This window comes from Vulpes lagopus, chromosome 2 (genome assembly GCF_018345385.1).
Source record: "Vulpes lagopus strain Blue_001 chromosome 2, ASM1834538v1, whole genome shotgun sequence".
In the NCBI taxonomy this organism is placed as follows: Eukaryota; Metazoa; Chordata; class Mammalia; order Carnivora; family Canidae; genus Vulpes; species Vulpes lagopus.
In genome coordinates, this window is record NC_054825.1 from 64883011 (window position 1) to 64909286 (window position 26276).

The window sequence follows — 26276 nt, forward strand, 5'->3', positions numbered from 1 at the left end:
AGAAAAATGGCAATCGATTTAAATATACTTGAGTGGAAATATTTTGAAGTTACTGAAAATATATATGGAGGAAAGTAAATCTGCTTACGCTTTACAGTTTACTAAGGGGAGTTTGCATTTGTCCATGTTGTCCACATACACATGTCACATACTGTGACATCACTCTTGTGATCTGAAGAGCCTGTCATCGTGTGCCTCTGAGGAGTCTGGGTAATATACGTACTGGATAATATGTACATGCTCTGGTAGTACAGGGAGGCTGAAGATGATAAACAAGACTTTGTAAGTGAGCACAAACTCTGTGGTCCTCTGGGTATTCTGTGTTCCTAGCATCTACTCAGCAGGACAGGGATATTTGAGGGCCCAGAGCCTCGGCAGCATGCTCCAGCCTCTGTATGGAAGGGCAGGGCCTTAGAAGGAAGTGGCTGACATGTGACCTTCCTTCCCTCACTCACTCAACCATGAGCATGCGCCCCTGTGGGTGAGGATGCACCCTCTTCTGCAGTGTTTTGTCTGCCTCTTATCCTCACTCTTCTGACTTTCTTCCATATCCTCTAGATAACCTTATTTGATTTTTCCAAGTGGTGTCTGTGTCTGGTCTACACCTACAATATGATATTGGCATTTATGGAGATAACAGACATAGAGGCACCATAGATCCTGTTTGTTATCTTCTCCATCCTCCAATAAACACTTGTCCTGTCTGTCTGCATGGAATGTCCATCTTGCTCAGCTTATGAAGGCTTAGCCACATAGTTTATTAGCCCATTCCATCTTGGAGTTCTGGTTTCCTGACCCACACCAATCACAGCCTCAGCCGTCACTCAGCCCATTTCCAGCTAGCCTGCTTCCCCATGAGCCCTGCACGAACCGATTTTCCAGTCAAAGTCCCATGCAGTCACCTACATCATTTCTTGACAGGTGGAAAAACCAATTTATTCCATAATTCTCAACTCCATAAATTCCTGGCAGACTTCCCTTCCTGAGCACTGAGCTAGGAGTCCAGTCTCTCCAAATCTTCACTCTACAGCATTCATCTCAGCTCTCTTCCCCCTCACTCCCCATGCTGCTTGCACCTGCCCTCCAATAAACCCACCTATCATTTATCCTGAAGAGAGTAATTTTTATTTTGTCCTTTATCCTTTTAATTAAATTATTCGAATTACCCATTTATCCTTCTAATGCCATAAGCTTACTTCCAAGAAGTCTTAATTAACATCTCAACAAAGTAAGTCAGTCTCTCTCTACAGAAGAAAATACTGGCCTCACATGTGCAGGCTCCTGTGCCTTCTTCAGCTAGAATTTTATAACATTTCATAACTCTCAGTGCCTTATCATGCCTAAATTGCCCCCCTCCTGGGATGTGGGGTACAGGAAGCAGCTTTTAGAGGAGGAAATGGGTACAGAGGGGCGAGACAGAAGGAGCTACTTCTTCCTTCCTAGTTCCTCCATGGCCTTAAAAGCTGGGCATGGTGGGGGATGGAGGCAAAACAGTGAGGAGGAGCTGAGAAGGTCAAGGAAGCCTGTTGGCAAGGTCCCCATGTTGCTACCTCAAGTGCTATCTAAGGGCTCACCATGTCCTATATCCTGAGAGAACTCTGTGACCCTGGAGACCTTGATGAGTCAGGATGGAATGCATAATCCCAAGATAACTGCTGTCACCAGCCCAGACAGCCTTCCAGGCTCAGCCCAGCCAGCTAAGCCCAGAATCAGGAGTGCCCAGAAGAAGTCCTTCATGCCCAGAATGATACCTACTGGAGGGGCCAGTCCTGATTAGAGATTCTGAGGATAGGTGGTTCAAGGCAGAACCACCAATTCCAAACTGAAGAAGACTTCAGCATTTCCAGGAACTCTAGATTCTGAGACTCACTCCTGCAGGGAGTGGCAGTGTCTGGAGTGGGGCAGGAGGCTTTCTGGACTCTCCGGTGGTGTGGAGGTCTCAGTCTCTCAAGGCCTTGCAGCTCTGACCCCAGTAGTGGGTAGTATTTTGGTGAGCTGGAGTTTTGTTTTTTTTTTTTAAGGGGGAAATAAGGAATAGTGTGTGTGTGTTCTATCTTTGGTGATGCTTAAGCAGGCACTCAGTAGGTAGAAATATTTCAGCTGGAGAGGGATGTTCTTATGCTAACAAATGCTTATTCAATATGACTACTAGAATGCCTTGTATTTATATTTTTTAGATTATTAGAGAGAAGGTGCAAGTGGGGGAGGGGCAGAAGGAGAGGGAAAGAATCTCCAGCAGACTCCCCACAGAGCACAAAGCCAGAAGGACATGGAGCTCAATCTCAGGACCTCGATGTCATGACCTGAGCCAAAACCAAGAGATGGACGCTTAACCGACTGAGCCACTCAGACACCCCTAGAATGCCTTACATTCAGATCAACAGGCATTTGCTAAGAGAGCCACCTGGTAGTCAAAATCATCACCATGAATTCTCCTAATCCTTAAAAATTAACACTAAGGCTTGCTGTCTCTGCAGGTCCTCAAGCATGTTCCACATAATGAAGCACAGTCACTACAGCTCCCGATTTGGCAGCAAACTTGGATTGCAGTGCATTGGCATGCATGAAAACGGCATCATATTTAACAACAATCCAACACTCTGGAAAGCTATTCGACCCTTCTTTACAAAAGGTAATCAGGTGCCAGTGACATTATATTTTATCTATAAAAATGCCCCCTTTTCTGGAATTTAAGTTTTGCTGCTTCACTTATTTTGAAGTAATAAGATATGGTAGGCACTATTCTAAGTACTTGATATTTTAATCCCACAGCAACCCCATGTGGTAAATACTCTTGTCATCTACATTTTACACGTAAGAAAACTGAAGCTTAAATAAATAGGCTAACTTACCCAACATCCCCAAATTAATAAATGGTGGCCCAGAAGACAATGTCAGTGCCTACATTTTTAACCACCACAAGCTCCATTCTTCCTATTGATGCACAAAGCAATTCCAAGGTCATGAAGAAGAGATGGAGCTCTGTACTTAGGATCACTTCAATTAAGAATTTAATGTTGTCAGTCACATGTTTGATTTAAACATAGCCACACAATGTGTTTGCTGAATCACTGACTGACATCCCAGATATTTTAACAGAAAGCTATTTATGAATAAAGTTAGAGAATTTTAGAACTAGGAAGGAATGTATATGTCATCTCATCCAGTCTCTGAATTTCATAGTTGAGGAAATATAGTCCTAGAGAGAGAGGTTGTGATTTTTGCTCAGACAACATAGCAAGTAATAGATGAGCACAGACCTGATCCCAAACTTCTTGTCAGTGATTTCCCCCTTTACTGTATTTTGCTAGAAATGAAGCATTTGGGGAATATACATGTCCAGTCTTTGACATCAACATCAAGTAAGATAATCATGTCCTGGAAACACTGTCAGTGATAGAATCTGGGGATAGATGGATTTTAGGTCTGACCATTCACCATTAATATTTTTCCCTCTAGTCAGCCCTGTAGTGAATGAACTTGGATGCCTCCCATGTGGCTACTGAGACAGGGAAAAACTATGCCTGTTCTGCTGAGCATTGATTACCTCTACAGAGTTGCCCATAACCAAGACTCAGTACAACTCTATTGTAGACTCCAATAGAGTCTTCTATTTGTCTTCTATTGCTGCTGTAACAAATTGCCACAAACTTAGTGACTTAAAACAATATATCTATTAATTTATAGTTCTATAGGTCAAAAGTTTGGCATGGGTCTCAACAGGCTAACATCAAGGTATTGGCTGAGCTGTATTGCTTTCTGGAGGCTCCAGAGGAGAATCTGTTTCTTTGAATTTTCCAGCTTCAGAAGCCACCTGCATCCCATGGCCTATGGCCCCTACCTGTCTTCAAAGCTAGCAACAGTGGGTTGGGTCCTTTCTATATCATATATCTCAAGACCATCCATCTACCATCACATCACTTTTTGACTCTGATGACAGCTGGAAAAGGTTCTTTGTTTTTGAGGACTCATGTAATTAGGTTGGGCCTACTCAGATAATTCATAATACTCTCCCCATCTCAAGCTCCTTAACTTGAATCATATGTGCCAAGTCCTTTTTTTTTTTTCCATGTAAAGTAACATATTAAGAGTTTCCAGAGACTAGGACCTAGACAGCTTTAGGGGGCTATTATTCTGTCTACCACTCCTGTTGGGGCAGATCTATCCTCTCATACCTTAGAAAACTGCAGACTGAGATAATGGAAAGACTATAGGACTCAGGATTATAGGTTGTGGGTTCAAGTCCTAGTTCTGCCACTTTACTAGCTATATGACCTTGGACAAGTCACTCAACCTCTCTGAGCTTCAGTTTCCTTCTCCACAAAAGGTGATAAATACAACAGAACATTAATTCTAGGGCTATCATGAAGAACAAATGAAATAACGCTGTAAGATCCTATAGAAATATGTTTTTTGTTTTTGTTGAAGTATAATTGACATACAGTATTATATTAGTTTTAGGTGTACAAGTTAGTGATTCAACAATTATACATGTTATGAAATGCTCTCCACGATAAGTGTAGTCACCATCTGTCAGAATACAAAGACTTGACAATATTACTGCCTATATTTCCTATGCTGTGCATTATAGCTCCATGATTTATTTTATAACTGAAAGTTTGTACCTCTTAATCTCCTTTACCTATTTCACCCATCCCCCACCATCTCCCTTCTAGCAACCACCAGTTTGTTCTTTGTATTTGAGTCTATTTCTTTCCATTTGTTTGTTCATTTGTTTTGTTCTTTGGATTCTATATATAAGTGAAATCATGTGGTATTTGTCTTTTTCTGTCTGACTTACTTCACTTAACACAATACCCTCTAGGCTGATCCATGTCATTCCAAATGACAAGATTTGTAAGTTTTATTTTACTTTGCTGTTTGGCCCAGGCACATTAGGAACATGTGAACTAGTATTTAGGAGCAATTAATTCTCACATACCAACATCCTCCACCTTGCCATGCAAAAATTAATAGAATTTAAAAATATTTTAGATTAATAGAATTTTCTAAACTCATCCAGTACAAGGGCTTACTTACAGTGCCCTGGGCATACAGTGCTGATCTACCCTTCTCTGTCTTGGAGTATCCTGTTCTTTCCTTCTGTGGAATGCATCCTTGTCAAATTTTCTTAATGTAGGTAGTTTTTACCTTCTTTCAAAACTTATCATAAGCATCCACTTCTCAAAAAGCCTCCCAGACCCTTCAGGATCCTTTAGCAGGCCCATTTTTCTGTACCTTGTAGCACTCTGCACACACCTCTAGCATAACACATCACCTAGGATGATATTTGGTGAGGTACTGATCTGCCACTTTGCCCCTCACCCCATTATAAATTCCTTGAGGGGGGCAGCCCTGGTGGCCCAGCGGTTTAGCGCTGCCTTCAGCCTGGGGTGTGATCCTGGAGACCCAGGATCAAGTCCCACGTCAGGCTCCCTGCACGGAGCCTGCTTCTCTCTCTGCCTCTCTCTCTCTCTCTCTCTCTCTCTCTCTCTCTGTCATGAATGAACAAATAAATAAATCTTAAAAAAAAAAAATTCCTTGAGGGTAGGAATTATGTCTTGACTATCATTGTATTTTGGGTACCCAGTTCAGTGATGAGAACCAAGGGGTACCTAGGAAGCTCAGTCAGTTAAGCGTCTGCCTTTAGGTCAGATCATGATCTCAGGGTCCTGGGATCAAGCTCTTTACTGGGTTCCCTGCTCAGCAGGGAGCCTGCTTTTCCCTCTCCCTCTGCTCCTCCCCGTCATGTTCTCTTCTGTCTCTCTCTCTCTCTCTTTTCCTCCCTCCCTCTCTCAAATAAATAAAAAAAAAATTGCTTAGCTATCATGACCGTGGTTGAGTAAAACAAATCTAGAAGTTGTTCAAAGGGAAACTAAAATTAAGAGAAGAACACTTATGGTAATTTTAAGACTAGCATTTTGAACCTCATAAACCACAAGTAAACAGGAAGCACTTTAGATCAAATAGCTAAAGTCCAATTTGAGTAGTTCTATAGCAATACCCTGCCACCTGCTGAAGCATGAAATAAATATCACCCTTGCCAAATCCAAACCTTTAGAGAAATATATATACAACAAATATGGAAAACCACTGATTTGTGATTTATGACCACAAGTACTAAACATTTCACTTGCAGTCTCACAAATGATTTGCCATAATATGAAAAGTTTAATTTTGAATATTTTGTTTAAAATATTTATTTATTCATTCACTCATACACTTTCACCCATAAAGGTAATGTATATTTGTAGAAAATTAGGAGAATGCAGAAAGGTATAAAAAAGAACACGAACATTTCTGCCAAATTACTGAATAAAAAATCGTGTAAACTCCAAACATAAAAGGCCAAAATAACCTGATTGTGTGTGCCCCTGAGTTCATAGTGACTCATTCTCTGATGTGTTCCCCTCAGCTTTGTCTGGCCCCGGCCTCGTGCGCATGGTAACAGTTTGTGTTGGATCCATCATAACGCATCTGGACAGGTTGGAGGAAGTCAGCAACGAACTGGGTTATGTCGACGTGTTGACTCTCATGCGGCGCATCATGCTGGACACCTCTAACATTCTCTTCCTGGGGATCCCCTTGGACGGTACTTGAGAATTAACATTCTGCCCTTTATTGAACAAGGGGATGAAAGGGTAACAGACCCAAGGAAAGATATACTGTTTTGTACAGCACTCTTGTTAGAACATCTCTAAGTATCCTTATGGGTTTTTTTTTTCCCTAGTGTGTCTGCCTTGTTCATTTATAAGATATAAGTTTCTCTAAATAGGGTCCATCTCCTCTTTTGTATATCTCCTCATTGCTCTGGGAAATACGATTCTACCCACAGTCAAAACTTAACAAATGTAATCAGTTCATTTGGCCATTAACATAATCTACCACCAATCAAAACGATATATTTAACCAATTCCAACCATTCTTTTGGATGCACACACACACACAGATATACAAACACACATATATACATAAATATACATACGCACACCTCCCTCAAAGTTACTAAGCATGAAAACTGTCTATACAATGATAATGGTGCTGGTGCTGCTGCTGGAAATAATGAAAATAGCTACCATTCATTTAGTATCTACTATAAAAAAAGTTGCTTTACATACAGTTTGTCATTTAGCATTATAACAATTCTGGCAAGAATGTCTCACTCAAAAAGCCACTCCCTTCACTATTACAGAAACTAATATTAAAACACGTACATGCAACTCTATCATCATCAAAAAAGAAAAACCATTAATCAGTTATGTTAATTCCATTCTGCTGTTGTCCAGCTTAATGTAATTTTCCCTGAATTCTAGCGTGTTCACTGACTCATTCGTTCATTCAAAAAATATTTGCTAATTGCCTATTTTCTGCTAGGCATCGTTCTGGGTTCTAGGGATAGAACAGTGAACAAGACAGATCAAGTCCTTGCCTTCAGGGAGGTTGCATCCCAGTGGCAATATACACAGCAAACAAGCAAATATCTAATAATACATTAAGCAATACTAACTGCCCTGAAGAACAAATGAAGCAGGGCAAGGGGATAGAAAGTGAAGGAGAAGTGCCACAGGGAGGGTGGGTAAGGCTATCACAGAGAGGGTTGTCAGGAAAGGCCTGCGCAAGGAGGACACCTGGACATAAGCTTAAATGCAGTAAGAGTGTGAGCCACATCCAGGTCTGAGGGAGGAACATTTCAGGCATGAGAACAGGGTCTTGTTTTAACACTGGCCCAAAGCAGCTGAGCTGACACACTTGCTGCCTAATTGGCCACTTTTGGATGAACAGACAAGCTATAAGCACTTCTTTTCTCTTCTCTAGCTCTGCTTTCTTCCTCTCCCCTACTCTTTACTTACTCCCTACAAGAGTCATAGAAACCTCATCTGACTGTCATTTGGATGGGAGCCTCATTCACTCTTGAGTATTTTTAGTCACACTCCTTGTCTGATCCTTTTCAGACAGGAACTCTAATCCCAGCTGGCCTGTCCTACATGCAGCTCTCCTAAGGTTAGGCAAATCCATTATTTTATAAGTCCCTGTGTCATGGTTCCCTGTTAACCTCAGTTCTTAGGAAAGATGAAGTAAAGGGAATTGTAAATCTTTGTTAATTTAGGATCAGGCTATGAGGCTAAGAACCTACATAACCCATGCAGAGTTATGTTTCTTCCCCTTCTCCATATCCCATCCTTGTTAATTTTTTTTTTTATTTTTTTATTTTATAATAGTCACAGAGAGAGAGAGAGAGAGAGAGAGAGAGAGAGAGAGAGAGAGAGGCAGAGACATAGGCAGAGAGAGAAGCAGGCTCCATGCACCGGGAGCCCGATGTGGGATTCAATCCCGGGTCTCCAGGATCGCGCCCTGGGCCAAAGGCAGGTGCCAAACTGCTGCACCACCCAGGGATCCCCTACAATCCATCCTTGTTAAACTCTCAATTTACCTGAGGGACCCAGTGCAACAAAGAGTTAAGAACATTGCTCTAGGTCAGGTAAGGCTAGGGTCCAGCCTAAGGGCCTGCCTGCCACACTGGCTGTAGGGTGTAAGGCAAGCTTCCCAGTTTCTATGAACTGCAGTTTCTTCATCTGAAAAAGTGATGACACTACCACTCCCCCAGCAAGATTATAAGGATTAAATGAGGTCTCTTTTGTAAAGCACTTTACATGGTGACTGGTATTTGGCAGTTGAAAATAAATGTCTATTTCCTTCCTTTTTGTACAATTTGAAAAAAAAGAAGGGGTTTTCTTTCCCCAAACATGCAATTTAATTAAAGGACATCCATTAATAGCTGACTATGCATGAGCCTTGGGACAAGATATTAGAGATACTCAGACGAATTCTATAGTCTGGACCAAAATGTAAACAGGAAAGTGGCGTGGCTTTTTTCCCTCCCAGGTGCCAGAATTGAGGAGAATAACAGCCATGATTACTGGTGTCCCTCTTATTTCCCATCATCCAAAAAAACAGGGAGGAGTTGGACACTCAGTCAAGGAGGGGCATTTGAGATTCTAGGCTGTGTCTCTAACACAAACTTGAAAAGTGGCAAATCTCTGGTTAACTTGGTTGATTTAGATGCCAAGAAGAATCAATCAATGTTGATTTGTCTAGTGGCATTCATATGGCTCAAACACCCACTGAAAGTGGGACCTTGCCTAGCTTAGAAGCCCAGGCTGTAAGAAACTCTACACAGGGGATCTTCTCTTCTCAGAGTACCCTTCTTGGGCTCACATTTTTGCTCAACTACTCTGCTCTTTTGTTTGTTTTGTTTTTCCAGAAAGTGCCATTGTGGTTAAAATCCAGGGTTATTTTGATGCGTGGCAAGCTCTCCTTCTCAAACCAGACATCTTCTTTAAGATTTCTTGGCTATACAAAAAGTATGAAAAGTCTGTGTAAGTAACACAAGTTTGGAAAACTTATCAGTGAGATTGGATTGACTTTGGGTTGTGTCTTTGCTATTGTTGGCCTCTTTAGCTAGCTTTCTACTCTTCAGAGCCCACAGGGAAGCTGTGAAACACTTTATAGCAATTTGGCTGCATGTGGCCAGACCGAAGAGTAAGGGAGGGCTTGGGCCCAGGCAGCTTTTCAACAATGGGGCCAAGTGGGTGGCCTGCGAGCCCCATGTCTGGAATTAGAACACTGCAGTGTAGTTTGAGTTGAAGAGAAGGATTGGCTGAAGCCTATCATTATTATCTGTCAAAACTTTCTTTTCGTATCTGGAAATTGGAAACACAAAATCATTTTATAGTCATGTTGCTTCTGAATGAATTTAACATAATTCAACTTGTAGGAATTGACAGTAGTCTCAAAAGAATTTTTGAATATAATGGACTTCAATAAAATGTGGGATTTCCTTCTCTTAGTCATGTATATTATGTCTTCGGGGGATCCTGAAGCTGTTGTTAAATGGCTTTGCTTTGGTTATAGACGATTCTGACAAAAACTGGAAAAATGCCCAATAGCCCATAGTCTAAAAAAAAAAAGGTTTTCAGAGTGTAAGTAGCCAGCCACTGAACACTACCGGCTCAGACACCATTAAAAAGCCCATGGGGTTTAGAGGCAGACAGACCTGGTTTATATCCTGTCTCTACCACTTAGTAACTAAATGGCCTTGGGCAGTTATTCAAAGTAAAATGTAACCTACCATTTAAGAGAGATACAGGTTAATGAAATCCTTTATGTAGGGCAACTAACACAGAGGATGGCACATAGAAGGCACTAAATATGTTAGTTTTCTTCTTCCTTCTGTTCATATCTTCCCCCAGATGTCCCTGATGATCTTAAATCCTCCATCTCAAAAAGTTCCCCAACTTGTTTGAAGACCCAACTTTTTGTGTACTTTGTTTGTATATTTTGAAATTTAACAGTGTTAGCTTCCAGGAAGGAAGACAACTTGTTGCTTTATATATTCTCATGTGGTTGGTGAGTATTAGGTGGGTGATTTGGGCACTTGGGTCTTTACATATTTCATTTAGTTTCCACCAAAGTTTATAGTGACTTGAATCAATGAGATAAAGGATCCATCTTCACTATGTTCAAATTTGGCAGGGGTCTAAAGAGTCTCATTTTATAGTTCCTAGTCATCAGTTTAGCTTTGGTTTTGGCCAGCAAGCCCATAAAAACTTACTGCATGAAACTGTATAATGGTTTCTCTTAGGTTTCTATAGAAATTAGCTCAGCAACATTCCTTCTACATAGAATATTTGCCACTGGTTAGTACATGAATCTATATCGCCTATGTCCTAGAGCAGTAAAGACCTAGAGAAATCTTTAAATCTCCTTTCCCAACCATGTCCATTGCAATAATGCCAATATTTTTTTTTAATTTGAGGTATAATTGACATATAACATTATATTACTTTCAGGTGTACAAGCAACATCATGACTCAGTATTTGTATATATTGTGAAATGATCACCATTATATCTAGTTACAAAATTTTTTCTTATGATGAAAACTTTTAAGATCTATTCTCTTGGTAACTTTCAAATCTGTAATACAGTATTGTTAACTATAGTCACCATATTGTATATCATGTCTTCATAACTTATTTTATAACTACAAGTTTGTACCTTTTCATTCCCTTCAGCCATTTTGCCCATCCTTACCCCCCACCTCTGGCAGCCACCAATCTCTTCTCCGTATCTATGAGCTGGGGTTTTTTGTTTTGCTTTAATACTCCACATGTAAATGAGATCATGTAATAGTTGTCTTTCTCTATCATATCAATACTTTTTAGAAATACACTGATGGAAAGGATTCTGGGACATCTACTCCCATCCCTAATTATTCAATTTTATATTTCTGCCTGTCTTAATTCCCAATATTACAGCAGTACATTTTCAACTTCTTATTCTGGCAAGTTTAAGACTTTTAACCACAGAACACCTTAAATAGGTGTTTGTAGCCTGGACTGATAACCTAGTCACCCTTGTTTTAGTATAAAATATGCTTAGAGTTCCAAACCACAGACTCACAGATATATTCTTGTATTACATGTTTGTAAGTCAGAAATTTCCTATTCCCTGAAAACTGTCACTGAACTCAATTCTCCCAGTTTTTACAGGCATATAAATTCAGCTGCACAAATTTACATAGGGCCAGCTTCTAATCCAAATAAGAAGGATCCCAATTAGCATTCACGGGCCCCCTGATTCTGGCCCAAATGTTCAGAAGTGACTGCAGTTCCACCAAGGAATTCTCCATGAATTCATAGTCTAAGGGCATTTCAACAACTCCCAGACCATTCAGGGGCCACTGCTCAGGTAGGAATGCTATGAGCATTCACAGCTCACCAACTGAGTGAGTTATCTGTTCCTTGTAAGAGCATCAACAAATATTTGCTGAATAAATGGACTGATAGATGAATGAATGAATGAATGAATGAACGTGACTATAACCTTGGTGTATATCTGGAGGTAGGTGTATTTCGGCAGGCACACTTACAGATACACAAAGGATGGCATCCTTATTTAGAATAACACAATCACTATACTAGCCTGAAGAATAGGTCTTCAAATGTTGAAACACATTCCTTCCTTGAGATGCCCAAAAGAAACTTTAAAAAGTGGGTAGAATCTTCCCTTACTTTTCCTGCTAAGCTGGAGTAAACATAGAGGCTATCTGTGTCAACGTCATCAACATGGTTGTACAAGTGACCATGTCAACAAAAATTTGAAAGAAAGATTTATTGTACATTTACTATAATGCAGAATGCCATCCTCCCCTCAGACTGGGCAACAATATACCTACATATGGATGTATACATTTCAAGACAAATGCGAGAATAGCAGGGTTTAGATCTTACAGTAGACTTACTGTTCATTGAGTCTGAGACCTTCACTTTAAAAGAGATGTAAGAGACTTAAACTAGGTTACATAGAAAGAAAGCAATCCAGACTAGAAACTGACTCTCTCTTCCCAATGTGCTCTTCCCTCTACCACCCTGTCAAAATGCATATACTCTACATACTCGTGTGGCTAGTCAGTCAGTCAATAAATATTTACTTCATGTTTACTATGTGGCAGAAACTTCAAGGTAAAAGAATATCAAGAATAATACTCAATCCTTTGTGTTTACTTTCTAGAATAGAAAATCTCAAACTCAATTGTTTCCAGAGCTGGGCCAATAGAAGTAGGCTGTGTGGATACGAAGTAGTGAAAGGGACCATAAGGAAAGGAGGGGAAATTGAGTGGGGAAAAATTAGAAGGGAAGACAAACCAGGAGAGACTCAACTCTAGAAAACAAACAGGGTTACTGATGGGGAAGCTGGTGGAGGGATAGGGGAACTGTTTACTGGCATTAAAGAGGGCATGTGATGGGATGAGCACTGGGTGTTATACTATATGTTGGCAAATTAAATTTTAAAAAAATTAAAAACAGGAAGTAAAGGTGCCTGGGGCAAACTGTGGAGAGTATGGTTTGCCTTTGCTGGTTTTTGGTTTTGTTTTTCAATTTAGACACTGTACTAGCCACATCAAAAGTCAGAAAACATGATTGGATTTACCATTTTGGTATCAGCTTTTAACCTTTCACTAGAGGTTATGGCCTTCGTTTTGCTATCAATACCTAGAAATCCTAGCTAAATTTGGTTCCTTAACATGAAGTATAATGAATACATAATTTCAGGATATTTGTGAAGAATTAAGTTTAAATTCAGTTATTCATGAGCACTAATAGCTTCAATTAAAGCAGATAATTTTATTAAACAAACAATGAATGAATATACTTTCTACATGTCTTAACTAACTAAAGATAGATTATATCCCCCCCCCTTTTTTTAGCAAGGATTTAAAAGATGCCATGGAAATTCTGATAGAAGAAAAAAGACACAGAATTTCCACAGCAGAGAAACTGGAAGACCATATGGATTTTGCCACTGAGTTGATTTTTGCTGAGGTACTGACCAAGATTAATCATAATTTCCACACAACATATGTATTTGACTATTTGTGTGTAGGTTGTATAAAGATCCCCTCTTGTAATTGTTGTATACTTCTGCATATAAGTATTTATTTGCTCTTATACTTCTATAATGACAATCCCAAGAGCCCACTCATTAGACATTCTGGTAAGACTGACCTTTAAGATCAAAACTTCTGTATCTGTACAATACAAAATATGAAAATGGAGGAGCCTAAAGACACTAAATACATAGACAATTGGTTAAATTTGTCCTCTTTCAGCTGAAGACTATTATAAAAAAATGTCAATTACAGAGGTGTAATATTTATGACTACATTTTGTTGATACTTTTGATCATGACTGTCCCTTCCCCCTCCTTTTTGGAAGCATAAATTTACTTTTCCAATTTTTCTTCCCTCTTTTGTTCAGAAACGTGGTGACTTAACAAGAGAGAATGTGAACCAGTGCATACTGGAAATGCTGATCGCAGCACCAGACACCATGTCTGTCTCTGTGTTCTTTATGCTATTTCTCATTGCAAAGCACCCTAAGGTTGAAGAATCAATAATGAAGGAGATCCAGGCTGTTGTTGGTAAGAACTGATCAACTAGTAATAGAGCTTAGTAACCGTCTTCTAAGGTCAGCTTCTTATGTCCTAAGAATATGATTTCAAACAAAATCTTCATTACAATCCACCCACAGAACAATAATGGTAGTCATTTTGCCCCACCTGGTTATGCCACATGGATTGAAAAGTTAGTTCCATTCTGTGTTTTTGTTTTCATTATAAAAACAATGCATGCTCATTGAAAAAAATTTAAATAGAGATACATATAAAGCAAAAGGTGACACTCCCTGACCCCTTCCACTCTCCTCACCAGCCTCATTTGCATTCCCCTGGGGGAACCACTATTCATTCTTTGCTGTGTATTCGTCAATGTTTTTCTTAACATGCACATAAATGCTCTGCCTACCTTACGCAGGCCAAATGCTTTTGTGGGTCTATCCAGGGAACTGGCTACAGTAATTACTTACTATGGAATGCCTTTGGTTACCTTCTCTGTCATCTTCCCTTCTACCTCCCCATCCCAAATAAATGTACCCCATTACACCCTAAAGTATACAAAGAGCAGCATACAAGGGGCAGGGCTGTCAGAGTTCTCTGACCAAATGAGACCCTTTCTGAATGATACGGCTGTACAGGAGACAGAGCTGCCTTGGGACTCTAGGCTTCTAGGCTGATTTTGATTCTGCAAATGTGGTAACTCATTTGACGATGCTCTGAAGCTTTGCCAATTCTGGGAATAATCCAAGCCTCTCTGACCAGTGTCAGACCAATCTGAAACAGTGCAAGTATCTGTCAATCCCCAGCACACTGAGAGTTTAGCTGAAGCACCTATGTTGCTGTGGCAGGGAGAGGAGGTTCTTGCCTCTCTAGTACAATAGGTTGGTTGTTCTTGATGAGATGGAGGGAGGGACTATCAGTGATGCATTCTGGGCAGATGACTGCACAGGTAACCAGAGGAGAAAATTTCATTGAAAGGGATTCAATTCACCATCTCACTTTGACTAGAGAAGGAGTAAATTTCCCCTAGAATTTACAGTAGGAGACAAAATTCGAAGACCTCAGAGACCAGGAAAATACATGTTTGAAGCAGATTGTGTAGGTCTACATAAAACTGCAGGTGGATGCCCCTTCTAAAGGGCTCATTGGCCTTCAAGTTCAGCCCATCATTGCCATGTAGTGTTGTGGGCCCAGTATTATCAGGTTTTCTTATTTTTCCAGAAATCCAGACTTTTCTATGAAATCTCCTAGGTTTTATATTAATTGACTTCAAATCTGAATTTTTACAAAGCACTCTTTGAACCAAATGACATATTTGGCCCAGATTGCTGGTTTGCATTAAAACTATAGGAAAAAAACAAACAAACAAACAAAACAAAAAAAAACATTCAGCCAGGAGCAGACTCTTCTGTGGAAACTATGGGAGTTTTATTGTCCATCACATATTGAAACTATCATTATCTCCTTGTCCTATTTATCTGCTCCCACAGGTGAAAGAGATATAAGGATTGATGATATGCAAAAATTAAAAGTGGTGGAAAACTTTATCTACGAGAGCATGCGGTACCAGCCTGTTGTGAACTTGGTCATGCGCAAAGCCTTACAGGATGATATCATTGATGGCTACCTAGTGAAAAAGGGGACTAACATTATCCTGAATATTGGAAGAATGCATAGACTGGAGTTTTTCCCCAAGCCCAATGAATTTACTCTTGAAAACTTTGCAAAGAATGTAAGAGCCCTTCCTTAAAACCAAGTGTGCCACTCTCAAAAATGTCAACTGTTAAATCCTCTCTTGTTCTGTGTTTGCACCATGTACATTTCATTCTATTTACTTATTCCCCTCTATTGCCTCACCAGAAGCACATGCTTCCTCTAGCTTAGAACATGACTACCATATTCATCCTCAAGCCAAGGATGCTAGTCTCCAGCTCTGAGAAGTATCCCACATGGTGGCCACACAATGGGTCAAAATGTGAAAAATCCAGGCCCTTAATTTGGCTGCAATGAGGCAAATGTTATTTAACCCAACCAACCTACTGTTCCATTTCAACTTGTCACTTTGTAATCATGTAGATTCAACTTTAGCACCACCTAAGCAAAGTCCAGTTGTGTTTCAGATGGATATCAAATGAGACCAAAAGATTTAGTTTTTGCAGTCTGCCTTTGGTTCACCAAATGGCCCCATAAACACTAGTTCCCATTCTAAATAGAACTCAGTAACCAGAAGAGCTTCAGCTTTTTCCATCCTTGAAATATACTGTAGATGCAGCTTCTATTATGTCAAATTTTAGGCACTGATGTCTATTAATCAAAATTTTCCAGATATTTCCCTCACTGTTCTCTCTTGCATTTGCATATGATATAGAAACATGATCTTAATTACTCCAGTTCTCTAATTCATTCTGCTCCCACGTGAGCAACCCATGCTATCTATGTTGACAACTGGTCAACAAAAACTTCCTGAGCCTCTACTTTGAGCCAGGTACTATGTAAGCACAGATGGTAACAAGAAGACAGATGTGGTCCCCATTAATTTTTCACATAACTAAAAATATTTGGATGCTTGGCACTAAGAGGCCAGGAGTCAACATATTTGCACAAAAACAATCTTTGCCTCAGTGACACGCAGAAGAGTAGTAGAGCTGTGGTCATCCCATAGACCTAGTTGAGTATGCTAACACTGGCTGTAATATGATGATGTGTATTGCTTTATCTCAGCAAATTTGTGTGAAAGGTAAAGGTAGGGACTGTCCAAGGTTGGGCATATATCAGAGGGGGTGAATCATATTGGATGGATAAAAGAACTTATTTGAGTTACAGTCATTTAATTGAGGGAAGAGCATGGTTTAAGCCCCATGACAGCGTTCTGATTGATCAGTGTTTTCAGAGTGAATCAAACAGAGATTGCATGACTGGCTAACTGTCTGATTATTTTCATAGGTTCCTTACAGGTATTTTCAGCCATTTGGCTTTGGACCTCGTAGCTGTGCAGGAAAGTACATTGCCATGGTGATGATGAAAGTTGTCCTGGTTACACTTCTGAGACGTTTCCACGTGCAGACATTGCAAGGAGAGTGTATTGAAAATATGCAGAAAAAATATGGCTTGTCCTTACACCCAGATGAGACTAACAACTTGCTGGAAATGGTTTTTGTCCCAAGAAATTCAGAAAAGTGCCTCAAACACTAAAGAAGGTTGATCAGTATCTACTCTGAGCATTTCATCAGTAGTTCACATGGAAACTGCCTGTCTTTACCAAGTAGTGTCATCCTCACAGTGAACATTTGGTGGCCTATGCCATTTTATAGCCATACCTCATATGGACTGTCAGCAAGTCAGGAGACATTGGTCATCTGTTTTTGTCCAAACCAGAGAACTAGTTTTTCAGAGAAAATAGAGGCCAAGAGATTGCAGGGAAAATGCTCAATTCCACAAAACATGCTTTGGAAAAGTTAGGCCATCAGCAAACTTTCTGTCCTCCTTCCCACAAAATTTCCACTGCCCTGCCCCAAGAGCATTTTGATGTCTCGGGCAGAAGCACTCAAGCCCATTAGAAAAGCAGGCTGATGTCTGGGTACTTAGGGCCAAACACACCTGCTAATGTGAATAAAAGTATTTTGATTTAGTTTTCAGTGGTAAGCTCTACAACATTCATATTCTTTGGAGAAGTGCTTATAAATTCAGCATTTGACTTTTCCTACAAGTTATTCAACTAATTCTTGATTGATTATTCATGGTGACTTAACTGTGGCAAAAATTGAACAGGAGGACTATCTTTTCCCAGTCTCTCAATTGATGCCTCAGCCACTCACCTCTGCTACAATAGATATAGATTCAGGTAATATAAAGTAATTTAGTAATAGCCTGAGTAAAATACAATCAGGACCACACATCTGCTGTAGGGGGAAAAAAAATCACACAATGCATTTCAAATTCACATAAAATTTTCTTCATGTTTGGATCATTGCTTAGCTCCACTAGTGCTAACCAAGAGTAACTTTAAATAATGACATCTATTAACTCTTAAAATGGCCCCAATGATTTGAGGAAGGAGAACTCTACATCTATATATAATTCCACAAACCAGTGGATTCAAACCCATTCCATCCTCTTTCTCCCTCAACAGTTCCCCCCCTCTTTCTTTCCATAACCTTGAAGTCAATAGCAACAGATCAGTGGAGAACATGGTCAGGGTGGAAGCCCTGCAATCATCTTTTATCCTACCTCGGATTTAATAGTTATCTTAGACATTTAACAACTATGGAGTTCATTGAATCACTATACATAGCCATGAATAAAATACACACCTTGTAAATTAGTTCTTTAAAGAGAATCAAGTATGGGGCGCCTGGGTGGCTCAGTCGGTTAGGCACCTGACTCCCAGTTTCAGCTCAGGTCATGATCTCAGGGTCATGAGATGGAGCCCTGTCTCAGGCTCCATGCTGGATGTGGAGCCTGCTTAAGATTCTCTCCCTGCAACCCCCACCCCATAACTCACTCATACTCTTTCTCTCTAATAAAAAATTTTTAAAAATAAGAGAATCAAGTAGGAGTTAATTTTCCACGTGCCACTACTTGTGTTAGATAGCCAATATGATTGTATCTACGGAATGCCATTTAAAAATTGAAAAATTACAAGTAAGTAAATGTTTGCCATTGAATCAACTGCCATCAAAACATTTGAATACTCTTTTCACCCTACCTTTTGGTAATAGAGCAGCAGCTGGGTATTAAATTGTAAGCACTATGAGAGCATGAGCTCTTTATTTGGCATCCTCCCAATCCCCCATTCTGACTCCCTATATTTACTGTGGAGGAAGGATAAGCACTGAACAGAGACACTCTTGCTCATAGATAACCTAACTGACCCCAGAATCCAAGTAAAGGGGAATCAGGTATTCTAAGACCTCAAGGATAGCTATTAGTAAATAAAGAAATATTTAAACTTTGGATAATGTATATGGCCTAAACATATACAGAAATATGCCTGTGTACCTGGATATATAGATAGTAAGGTCGGGACAATCATCCAAATAATTCAGACCCCTGAAAGAAAGGCCAGGATTTTAGATTTAATACATCCAAATCAATTCACTTGATGACTATTAACACACACTTTGCTTTGCCTCTGGCAAGAGATAGCAGAGGAAAAAAGACTTCAGATCAGTGTACACTTCACCCATCCAGTTCCCTTGGAATATCTACTGTATTTTGTATGTATATACGTAGCCGAGGTCTATGTCTACACAGTCAAAGTCAAATGGAAGGTTTATATAGTTATATATAGAGACATTGTAGATATAAAAATATGCTGGGGAAAAATTTTGAAAAAATTAAAATATGCTGGGAAAAGCTAGGGATGGGGGTGGGGGGCAGGGGAAGGACAAGAAGAGGGAAATGCTGGTTTGATCCAAGCAAATTCTCAGAATCAAATTATCTGGGTAATCAACTTTTTACTCTGCTTGGTCTATACTGACAAACCCCATATGTCTGTACAGGCTTTGCCTAGGGAATTTGAAATACCATCAACTTTTCACTAAGCTGATCAACATATACTTGAAAATCTTGTTTTCTTTTCAGAATTTTGCCTCATTGTTATGTACTTATCACTCTTGAACATGCTGTGGATTCTGTTTTCACCAGTTTTCAAAGAAATTGTCAGTGAAATGCATGCATTATAAGGGCTCTATTATTGTGAAATTATGAAGATAATTGTGCCCTCCTATCCTCAGGTGTCCTAGACACCCCCATATGCCTTCATTAACATCACACTTTTTCCTCTTCCAAGTAGAAAATAATCCCATACAGAAAGCCCCCACATACTGAGAAATGTGAGTTAGAAGTTGTCACTTTTATTTATAAACAGCACCTTTGGAAACTCATGGTGCTAATATTCCCCTAAGTGTGTGGCATTGGCCCATTAGAAAGAATGCTAGCTGGATTCTCTTTAATCTCATATATTAGCTGGGCTCTGTGATTGAATCTTTCACCCATACTTGCAGAACTATTTGCTAAATTAAATTCTGTCAAAGTAATGAGTGGAATGGAATTTGTGATATTTTCAGTTGGACTTAGCTCAGAAAAATCAAACTCTCCAAGGCTAAATGGACAGGGCTTACTTAAATGAACTTTTCTTACTACCATTACAGTTGTTCTATTTTATTACTAGCTATTGTTGTTAATTTCTTACTGTGCTTAATTTATAAATTAAACTTTATTATAGGGATTCTGTACAGGAAGAAAACTATGTACAGGGTTTGTTACTATCTGTGGTTTCAGGCATCCCTGTTGGGTTTTGGAATGTATTCCCCATGAATGAGGTGGACTACTGCATTAGTAAAATATTTCTTGCGATGAAGATCTTAAATTACAAGACCTGGAGGTTGAGCCTGGGGTCCAGGTGGATTTTTTTTTTAAGTTCCTTTCAGTTCCATGACTCCATAAATAAGGAGACAGTGAAGACTTGAATCCAGATTCAGCCTTTTCTTAAATAAATAGTTGGGCAAGCTGTTCAATCTCTCCATACCTCAGTTTTCTCATCAATCCAAATGAGATAATAATTACTTGAGAAGGTTGCTGTGAGGATTACAAGGGATGATTCATGTGACGCTCTTAGGACACTGTCTGGTACAGGGAAACCTCTCAATAAGCAAAGGCATAAAAATGATGATGCTCAGTAGTTAGGCTGACTCATGACACCCTCAAACCTTTTTGCATGCAGTGGAGAGAGCAAGAGGTGTGCCAGATGCCTCTACATCCATTTTCTCATTTTAAGCTTCATGACAACTTTCACATTAAAAATTGCCCCAGGAAGTTCCATGTTGTATCCATGAGAACAGAGACCCAGGGAGTTTAGGAGACCTGCCCTCAAGTCCATCTCTCCTTCCAAAGTCCATGGGCCCTTCATCAAGCTGCCTCTTTGCAACAGGACTCACTGATGGAAGGCTGAGGAGGCCAGGCTCAGTTTCTCAACTCTCCCACTTTGTGATGCTAGGTAAACCCCTTTCAAGATTTGTTCATTCCTTGCCTCCTTACTCAAGGAAATATGACAGCAGGAAATATCTCAGTTCCTTCATCGATAAAATCTGAATGATTCTGCCTAAGCTACCCCCCCCCACATACACACATACACATACACAGGTATGTTTGGAGGATCTTTCTCAAAAAAGATAGTCCATGGGAGAGCACTATAAAAATTATCTTAAAAAAATAAAAAAATAAAAATAGGGGATCCCTGGGTGGCGCAGTGGTTTGGCGCTTGCCTTTGGCCCAGGGCACGTTCCTGGAGACCCGGGATCGAATCCCACATCAGGCTCCCGGTGCATGGAGCCTGTTTCTCCCTCTGCCTATGTCTCTGCCTCTCTCTCTGTCTCTCTGTGACTATCATAAATAAATAAAAGTTAAAAAAATAAATAAATAAATAAAAATAAAAATTATCTTAGTGTAAGGTGGGGAATCTAACATGTGGATGACAATATCGCCCTCAATAGGAAATTATCAGATTCCATTAGGCTATTCCATAACCAGTAGGAGCATTTCTAGTTTTGCACAATTGCAATTCATTTCCAATGCAGTACTATGTAACTAAGTGAGTAGAGTTAAGAAATAGTAATTTACTATAACCACATGTGAACAAATCAGAGCTGAGGATGGACATAAAATCACCTCTATTTTGGCCAAATTGGAAGATGCTTCTAAGAAGCCCACTATGATGGACAGCTATTTCTTCATTTGACAAGGATTCCAGATATCAGTGAACTATTCAGTCCCTCATCTCATTATTTCCAAATAGCTAAGTGTTTGGCATGGAGGAGACACAACCAGACACAATGTACATGGGCTTCCTCTGCTAGCCTAGCTAAGCTTGGTTGGATAAGTAGCTGAGCACATCACCTTTCTGCCTCCCTCCTACTCCAGGCTATTGTGAAAGTACGTTTCTTCCTTCAGACCAAGAAAACAAAAGTGACTGCATTTACTTTCTTATTCTATTAATCCCTTTACATTACCAGTTAATTCTCCCAACTATACTATGAAGCAGGTACTATCCTCATTCCAGAAAAATTCCACCCAATTCCACCCATCCACCCAATTTACATTCATTTGCTACTTGCTTGCTAGACTTTCTCTCTCATACCCACACATAACTCCAATACACATGGTCAGTGTCTCAGATTCTTTTATCAAAACCTGCTCTAAAATTTTTTTAAGTCTGCTTTTATCTAATCTGTTTTTAAAGATTTTATTTTTAAGTAATCACTACACCTAATGTAGGACTCAAACCCACAATTCTAAGATCAAAAGTTACATACTCCACCACCTGAGCCAACCAGGCATCCCTCTAATCTGCTTTTCAGATCTACCTAAGTTATAAATAATAAAGCAAAGCTAAGGATTGAAATGTCATCCTCCCTTCCAACATAGGCTTTTGTTTGTCCAGAGGATTTCCCAAAAGAATTATAGGCATCAGCAAGCCAGGCTCATGGAAAGAGAAGAGGGAAAAGGAGGTAGTGCCTTTGAGAACCCCTTAAAATGATAGCACCTACTTCACCCATACATGAAGCTGGTTCTACCTATACAGTTGTGTCTAGGTTGTTAGGAATCTAGAATCAGAATGTCTAGAAGTGCCAGGCAGGTAACATAAATCAGATGATCAGGCCAGCTCTTAGAGCTTCTATGAACAAAAGGAGCATTCTCACCTAAAGGCATTTGAGTTCAGTGTTCTTTTTTTTTTTTTTATAATGTAAAAATTCAGTTTATTCATCTGTTTATGACACAGTACACAAGAGGCAAAGTGTTTCACATCATAGATTTCACTTCCAACTCCTTGGAATGTTCATTTCTTTGGCTAAAAGGAGAGACTAGACATGAGAGGCAGGCAATGCTTAGGTAACTAAAATAAGGATGGGGAGGGGGCTATGCTAACACCATCCTCGCAGGGATGGGCATAAGGAGACTGTTAGTCACAAGCTATTTTCTAGAACTGTTAGCTGCAAACAAAGGGGCACCATTCCTAGACGCTCATGCTGTGGTGGGCTTCAGTCATCCCCACCACACAGGTACAGCAGCGCTTTCTGGGAGTCGCCCTTGGTGTCTTGCTGGATGTAGTAGTACAGGGACTTGCCATACTTTCTCTTGAATTCAGACCTAATTTTCAACATGTCCACTTCACTGCGAGAGACCATGATTCTAATCAGGACTTTATCACGAGTCCCCTTGTCCTTCATGGAGTCGTACAGTCGGTCAGCAAAATACAGGGGCTTGTTCTGAATGCACTGGACCAGGTTCAGGAAAGCATTTTCTAGGTCTCCTTTGACCTCCTTCTTAATTTTTTTTTTAATTTTATTTATTTATGATAGGCACACAGTGAGAGAGAGAGAAGCAGAGACATAGGCAGAGGGAGAAGCAGGCTCCATGCACCGGGAGCCCGACGTGGGATTCGATCCCGGGTCTCCAGGATCGCGCCCCGGGCCAAAGGCAGGCGCCAAACCGCTGCACCACCCAGGGATCCCCTTTGACCTCCTTCTTGATGCTCTCCAGCATGTCATAAGGGCTGTAGCTCTTGTACCTTTCAAATACTTTCTGGAGGTGACACACACTCCTCTCGGTCATGATGCTGATCCACTTGGGCACATCAGTTCCTTTCCTCTTCACTCCAGCATCATAGAGATCCCGGGCATCTTGGTCAATCAGTTCATAATCAATGACAGACCCATCCTCTGCTCTTCTACCCTTTGCAAGGGCAACCATCAGCTTGCGGAAGTCACCAGATGTGTCAGAAATGATGTCCTTCTCCAGATCAGTCTTGTACATTTCCTTGTAGACTCTGTTAATTTCCTGAAGTTCTTGGTTGGTCCTTGAGCAGATGATCTCAATGAGGGAGTCCTCATCAGTCCTCAGCCCCTTCATGGAGGCTTTCAGTTCAGAAGCATCATACTGAGCAGGTGTTTTCAATAGGCCCAAAATCACGGTCTCCAGGTGGCCGGACAAGGCTGACTTCAATGCTGATGCAAGTTCCTTTTTGGTCCTTCTCTGGTAGGCAAAGGCAATGTCCTGTCTCTGTTCATTGCTGCGGTTGGTCAAAATGTTGACAATGGTGACCTCATCCACACCTTTGGTCTTGATGGCCGTTTCAATGTTCAGAGCATCACGCTCAGCATCAAAATTGGTGTATGCTTTGACCGACCCATATGCACTCGGGGGTGTGGAATGATCACCCTCCAAGCTGAGCTTGCAGAGAATTTCGTGAACAGTAGACATTTTGAAGGAAGCTGGGCCGGGCGCCGAGAGCCGCGAGCGTCCCCGGTGCAGAGCGGGGAGTTCAGTGTTCTTAATACACAGTGCCAGCCAGACCAGTCATCCTTGGGCTGATTGGACCCCAAGGCTTAAGGTCTCTGGCATCAATCACTCTCACACTCATCATTTTTGGGGAGTTCCCCCTTCCCATCCAACCACCTGGTGAGGAAAGCCAAGAAGTCTCCACTTCACAGATGAGGAAACTGAAGCACAGGGAGGTCAAGTGATTTGTTCAATGTCAGTAAAGGCCACATCTGGGAAATCCCCCCAGGGATTCCAGGTCCAAGTCTAGGAGTTGTTTGACTTCAGCGAGCCCGACTTCCCTTCATAACTGTCCATCTCCTAAAGGGTCCTGCGGTGTCTTCTCACCAATCTGAATGTTAGAGGACCATCTATAAATGCAGATTACACTAGAGGACTTCCAAGTCATTTCCAATGCTTTCATTCTAACTTGTTATTTTGCTTCATAAACATAACACCATTTCCCCCTTTATGCATGAGCTCTAATAAACTGAGTGTATAAGGCAATGTTACTTCCAGGTCAAACATGCAATTTGGCTGCTGAAGGAATGACCTGGGCATTCACTGCACATCGATTGCAGAATACAAGCCCCAAAACACTAATATGTCTGTATGTAGCCCTAACTTACTGCTACAGGAGCATAAGGATGTTCATGGAACACATTTCACTCACAAATAATCACTTTATGCCCTATTGAACTTGCAGGCAAACCTGCAAATTTACAGTAAATACATTTACTGAAGCAAATTTTTTTCTGAGGGGCTTTGGTTTCCCACTTAAACTAATGGATCACTAAGGTCAACAGTACCTCCCTTCTTTCCTGAAATTAATGCTATCTCTGGCATATGCCTATCACTCTTCCCAAATGCAGCTTGCTGCTTTTACTGCTTGTATAATTCTAGAAACAATCAAAAATATGCAAAGAGAAATGAACTCTCTGCCTGTGATAATGCAGGAGTGCCTGACACATCTCTGTGTGTGGTTCTTGAAACAAGTGTGAAGAGGAAAGAAATGTTATAAATCATTAAGATGTCACAACTAATAGCTCTCCATCCAACTTTTCTCATTTAAACCTTGAAACAATCATGCAGGAGATTATTCCCAATTTTGCAGATGATAAAACTGATTCTCAAAGAGTAACTTGCCCACAGTGTCTTACCTAGAAATTTGAACCCTCTGACTTATCCCAAAATTTATGATTTTTTTCCTGTATGTTATACCAACTAAAAGTGGTATTTGGTCCTTTGTAACATCAAATACAAATATAAATAACAATGCCTATAAATTTTAATTGGTATAGATATTAAAATTGGGGGATGAGGTAGCAGAAAATCAGGTCCTGAGAATACTATGAATCTTTGCCTCTATCTGTGCTTTGGCCAGTCTTATCTCCATGGAAATAAGTCCAAAAACAGTGAAGTGGGACTTTGTCCTGTCTCTCCAACCACCAGCCAATGATGGGTCAAACCAGTTATATTAATTTGGCTATACTAAGGAGCCAAAGTAAGTTGATCATTATGTTTTCTCTAGCCATCCATGTTTTTATTCATCTTGGTGTCTGGTACACAGAATGAACTCAATGCATTTTTGGAGGATAGAAAATTGGTAGAACATTTGAGCCACTAAGAGAATCACATTCTACCAGATTCACAAAAATAACTGGTATCATATGTACACCTTCTAAAATGGGCCACTGAACCAGTCTGAAACACTGAATGAACTGGCTACACATTTAAAACAAGAAAAACATAGCCAAACAGGTGGAGCTGTATACTTCTTGGTCAGAGCTATTGGGGAGGGGGTTCCTGCCCACTAGGGAGTTGGACTAGATGAATCTTGGCGCCCCTCTTACAACTTGAGATTCCACAAGTTTATGGGTTAATAAAGAGTTGAACATTTTCTAATGGAAACCAAAAAGCTTGTCCTGTGGAACACATAGCCTTAAAGAGGTCATCTTTCAGAAGAACCTCTCTTAGCTTCATAATCAGTCCAAATTCATAAGGA

At 40.3% G+C, this 26276-nt stretch overlaps 2 protein-coding genes across 4 annotated transcripts in view; one reads left to right on the top strand and one right to left on the bottom strand.

Moving 5' to 3' along the window:
* LOC121484563 (aromatase) overlaps nucleotides 1-20293 on the top strand; it is a 151747-nt gene extending 131454 nt beyond the window's left edge. For all 3 annotated transcript variants that reach the window (XM_041743972.1, XM_041743973.1, XM_041743974.1), the window contains 7 exons: nucleotides 2478-2632; nucleotides 6416-6592; nucleotides 9263-9377; nucleotides 13269-13383; nucleotides 13819-13981; nucleotides 15445-15686; nucleotides 16898-20293. In XM_041743972.1, the coding sequence (XP_041599906.1) occupies nucleotides 2478-2632; nucleotides 6416-6592; nucleotides 9263-9377; nucleotides 13269-13383; nucleotides 13819-13981; nucleotides 15445-15686; nucleotides 16898-17146 (1216 nt within the window). In that variant the 3' untranslated portion in view covers nucleotides 17147-20293. The remainder of the gene's footprint in view (nucleotides 1-2477; nucleotides 2633-6415; nucleotides 6593-9262; nucleotides 9378-13268; nucleotides 13384-13818; nucleotides 13982-15444; nucleotides 15687-16897) is intronic.
* A 2458-nt stretch (nucleotides 20294-22751) lies between these two features.
* LOC121480151 (annexin A2-like) lies at nucleotides 22752-24253 on the bottom strand. Its single transcript, XM_041736484.1, has 2 exons — nucleotides 23474-24253; nucleotides 22752-23271 (listed from the first exon to the last, which is right to left on the bottom strand). Exons 1-2 carry the CDS (start codon nucleotides 24212-24214, stop codon nucleotides 22993-22995), a joined length of 1020 nt encoding a protein of 339 aa, XP_041592418.1. The 5' UTR covers nucleotides 24215-24253; the 3' UTR covers nucleotides 22752-22992.
* Nucleotides 24254-26276: the final 2023 nt, after the last annotated feature.

Coding starts and splice junctions, on each gene's coding strand:
- LOC121480151 (XM_041736484.1), bottom strand. CDS start 24,214: ATGTCTACTGTTCACGAAATTCTCTGCAAGCTCAGCTTGGAGGGTGAT. Junction 23,272..23,473: donor TGGAGAGCATCAAGAAGGAG/GTCAAAGGGGAT, acceptor ATTAAGAAGGAG/GTCAAAGGAGACCTAGAAAA.